Here is a 4,586-nt window from a genome sequence, read left to right on the forward strand (position 1 = left end):
GTTTAACTAACATTCTTGTAGCTTTAAACTTCTCTTGAACATCAAAAATATAAGCAGATGTTCAGAGAAGATCCATCTTCATTTGATCATTCAAGAACAAGGGAATCGACGAGTGGGCAATTGCCGGATGATCAGCAGATGGGAGCTACTACTGAATCAATGACTGGAACTGATTATTGGAAGTTTACCAGCTTGTGCTTCTTACCTAGGGGATTAAATCTGAATCCAGCTCGCATTGTATGTCTACATTATGTAGTCTAATGGTCTTATTTCGTTCTACAATTTCAGACATAAAAATGTAGCATCTTCTGTATGCATTGATACATGATCTTTTTTTACATTTATGCTGCAGGCATTAGCAGAAGGTCTCGGTACGTTCATATTGATGTTCAGCATATGTGGGATAATGGGGAGTATGCAATTGTTAGGGAACCAAGTGGGTCTATTGGAGTATGCAACTACAGCTGGTACAGCCATAGTTGTCATTATTTTCACTTTGGGGGAAACCTCAGGTGCTCATGTCAATCCTGCTGTCACAATTGCCTTTGCTGTTTTCGGTCATTTTCCATGGAAAAAGGTACGTGTGATTCATGTTTTTGTTTCCATTTCATTGTTATTCAGCAATGAAATCAGAAAGTATAACATTTGGTTGGTATATGCCACCATCCAGATACTCAAAATCTTAATATGATCTTGTGAGACAATGAATTTTACCATGTATTAATGCAAGAAATCACCTGCTCCTACAGTTTTAAGACTGATAAACCATTAAAATTTGGCCAGTGGTTAAACATTTAGCCTAGTTAAGATTGAAGCATAGGCCTACATATATCAGCTACATGATTTCGAATATTAGTAGCTTAGTGTACTTATTTAGTTATATTATTTACATATTTTGCCTTTCTTCAGTCCGAAAATTTTTAAAAATTGGGCTTGTTGCGACCTTATGTAATTGATTTCAACAGAATGCTAACTAACGTATACATTAGATGTAACAATCTAACAAACTGGTGCAAGGCTAAGTTTTTACTCTCGTTGATCTGACTTCTACCGTCTGAAGCTAATTTCTGATTTTGTCTTGTGCTTGGGCCTTAACCTATAATGCTCTTATGGCATTCAGTTGTCATTGTACAACAATTGATAACGCAAAGCTTGTAATGCATATAGGTACCTTTTTATGTGATTGCACAATTGTTGGGCTCCTTATTGGCAACGTATGTTGGGCAGCTTGTCTTCAAAGTTAATCCAGAAGTTATTATGACCGTACCTTTAAAAGATCACACGTTTGCAGCCTTCGTAGCTGAATTCATTGCCACCTTTATCGTTACATTTCTTGCTGCATCTCTAGCAAGAGATGCAAAATCTGTAAGTAAAGAGCAGAGCTGCCATTTCTGAAACTCTTAAACATACAATTTATGACTAATGAGCCAATGTGTCATTTCACAGGTTGGTAATCTAGCTGGTTTTGTGATGGGCATAGCCATTGCACTTGCAGTCTTAATTACTGGGTATGTGTCTCCTTGGTCTAACCCAAATTACACGCTTACTTATTCATCATCCTTGTGTCAAAAATTAATTGTCACGTTACATTTCATTGTTGACCCTGAGCAGGCCACTTTCTGGAGGATCATTGAACCCAGCAAGATCAATAGGACCAGCAATTCTTGCTTGGAAACTTGATCAAATATGGATTTATTTCATCGCCCCGGTTGCTGGTGCAATTCTTGGAGTTTTAATGGTTCATGCTTTGTGTCTTCATCATCAGCTTCCTCAAAGTCATAATTTATCTGCTGCAAGGAGTGTTTTGCCATAGATTTTTAAGTTTACCTTTCTTTTTAGAAGAAATTATTACTTCTTTACATGTTCTTGATTAGTTGTGATTGAGAGACAATGCTGGAAAAGTTGTTGGGTTAGAGAAATGTTAGGGTGTTGCTAGTGAAATCAGTGGCAGGAGAAGACTAATTCACCTCCAAAGCTGACTTATTGCAGCTCAGGTATTGTATTAACAATAGAGATAACATGAATGAGAAATTGAGAATGTAATTGTTATATTACAACCCACAATTAATGTATAATAAGTCTACTAACACCCTCCCTCAAGTTGGAGCATGAAAATCACAAATTTGCAACTTGTTGAGTTTGTACAAAAACAATGCCATTTACATCAAGCCTTAATAAAGATATCTACAAGCTTTTTTTTTTTTTTGGTTGATGCATGTTTAGTTCAAATGACACCTTCTTGGATCACATCTGCTTGGACTTAACTCAGGGTTTAAGCCCAATCATCGACACAATGACAAAAATACCCTTCTTAAGGATCAAGCTTTTATATATATATATATATATATATATATATATATATATATATATATATATATATATATATATATATATATATATATATATATATAATATTTTACGAGATGGATCAAGCTTATTTACAATCAAACTTATTATCTCTATATCAGCTCACACGATTTCGTTCATGAAGTATAATTTTATCACCTCTAAGTACAATTATAAAACTAAACCTGTGATTAGTATAGGTATCTTTTTCTAATCTCTTTTTCTCTCTCTTTCTTCCCCCACCTTCTCTCTCTAGAAAGTACATTTCTAACTTAGCATTTGAGCATTAAAGGGGCTTTTCTTTTCAATAGGTAATCACCGTGATAATGTACCTAATGGGTTTAATTAAATTATCACGGTTATTTTATTTTCATCATATGAGTAAAAGTGATGGAAGATCAATATATTCAAAAATATTTTACATTACTTTTAATTTTGATTTGAATTTAATTATTAAGTGCGGGTTTTTTCTAATTAACAAAAGAGAGACAAAAAAAAAGTGTAAATTTTGTAGAGAAATTTACATTGCAACTTTTGAATCATACAAAATCTAATTTTTTTTTTTAAGTACATCAGTTCTTTTAAAAAAACATTTTTTTTTCTAGCGGAGTATATAGGAATTATTCACTTTTTTTTTTTTTTTTTTTTTTTTTTGAGGAAAGCCATGAATTATTCACATTTGTGTCATAAAAAAAGTAAGGAGAAAAATTGTATTGAATAAATAAAGCACAAGGCAAATACAGAATTTCTAAAAAAAAAAAAAAAGGCTTTATTATCATAAGAGCATCTTATAAATAGGTTGGCCTTGAGAAAAGGAAAAAAATGGGGTAAGGTCACATGCATGCAGTGACTCACAAAAAATCAATAACACAATGGTAAAACAGACACTAGGAATGACACATGTCATTTCCTGGTGCTGCATTTTCCCTCCAAAATGTTTTTTATACCAACGAAGATATTTATTCAATATTTAGTTAACATATGAATTCCATATTTTTTATTTCATATCTTTTATACCTTTAATATAAGGTAATTCATTATTATTGTCCAAACCATGTGTGGATCAAAGTTTGTCAACTAATTAAATTGGTGTCTTTGTTAAATTAAGAACAATATAAAATTAAGTAATTTTGTTTATGTTAAACAAACTATAACTCTCTCTTTTGTGTAAATTATTGTTCAAGTATAACTTTTCAAAGATTGTAATAATACATAATAAAATTTTGTTAAAATACACGGGATCTAATTTAGTGTAAAAATAAGATAGTGTTACTGTGTTACACAAATATATTAGTAATAAATCCAAAGAAAATAAGTGAAAAAATTATTTGGGATGGATAGTCTCAAAGTTTATGTATATAAAAATTATCATATAAATAAATACATTATACACCATAGGAAACTTATCAAACATTTCCTAAAAGAAAGAAGTGTATTAACTAGTTGATCACAATAATAAGGTAACATATCAACAATAATTTTTATTAACTTTGATACTAGTATGAATGCATTTAGTAATTTAATTATTAAAAGAAAAATAATCACAAGACCATCCATGTGTTTGTTTTGTTTGTTACAAGATAATTGGTCAATGACAACAGGTCTTGTTACAATACTTGGACAAGTATATATATATACATACAACTATAATATGGTTCCATAATCAACCAAAATAATCTTATACTATACATCTTTTTTTTTTTTTTTTTTTTTTTTTTGTTTTTTTAAATGAAGGGAGGGAGTAGTCAAGTCTTAATTTTCTTTAGCTTTATTACCCATCTTATAATTCTATTACATGCTCAAAATACTACCTTGATCACCCAAACATGCAATCAAACACCCGACTATAATCTTTGTGTTTCAACATTAAAGTCAGATCCTAATTCAGGTAACGCAAAAGATATGAGGGATCTAGCCATCATCATGATGGCTCATGTCAATGACACCGCAATCACAACAGAGAATCATATTGTTGGTCTTCTAAAAAATCGAGAAATCATCGGTCCAGTGAGACAACTCCTTGACAAATGCGATCATACATATTTCTCAATTATAAGGAGTTCAATTATTGAAACCATAGATGGATTAAATGGCAAAGACTTTGAATATGCTCGAGGTATCATGGAAAGTGTACCAATAAATGTTGAAAATTGCGAGGAGGGCTTCAAGGCACCAGTCAAGTCTCCTATATCGAATGATAGCAAGGCAATGCTAGATCTTTCTAATGTTGCTTATGCGAT

At 31.7% G+C, this 4,586-nt stretch overlaps 1 protein-coding gene across 1 annotated transcript; it reads left to right on the forward strand.

Annotated features, from left to right (window-relative positions):
• The first annotated feature begins 27 nt into the window (after positions 1–27).
• On the forward strand, positions 28–2,152 carry LOC145630558 (putative aquaporin NIP7-1). Its single transcript, XM_081682800.1, has 5 exons — positions 28–237; positions 353–577; positions 1,168–1,365; positions 1,447–1,508; positions 1,612–2,152. Exons 1-5 carry the CDS (start codon positions 58–60, stop codon positions 1,811–1,813), a joined length of 867 nt encoding a protein of 288 aa, XP_081538926.1. The 5' UTR covers positions 28–57; the 3' UTR covers positions 1,814–2,152.
• The last annotated feature ends 2,434 nt before the right edge of the window (positions 2,153–4,586 follow it).

Source organism: Chenopodium album, chromosome 5 (genome assembly GCF_948465745.1).
Source record: "Chenopodium album chromosome 5, dcCheAlbu1.1, whole genome shotgun sequence".
Classification (NCBI taxonomy): Eukaryota; Viridiplantae; Streptophyta; class Magnoliopsida; order Caryophyllales; family Amaranthaceae; genus Chenopodium; species Chenopodium album.

Coding starts and splice junctions, on each gene's coding strand:
- LOC145630558 (XM_081682800.1), top strand. CDS start 58: ATGTTCAGAGAAGATCCATCTTCATTTGATCATTCAAGAACAAGGGAA. Junction 578..1,167: donor GTCATTTTCCATGGAAAAAG/GTACGTGTGATT, acceptor TAATGCATATAG/GTACCTTTTTATGTGATTGC. Junction 1,509..1,611: donor CTTGCAGTCTTAATTACTGG/GTATGTGTCTCC, acceptor GACCCTGAGCAG/GCCACTTTCTGGAGGATCAT.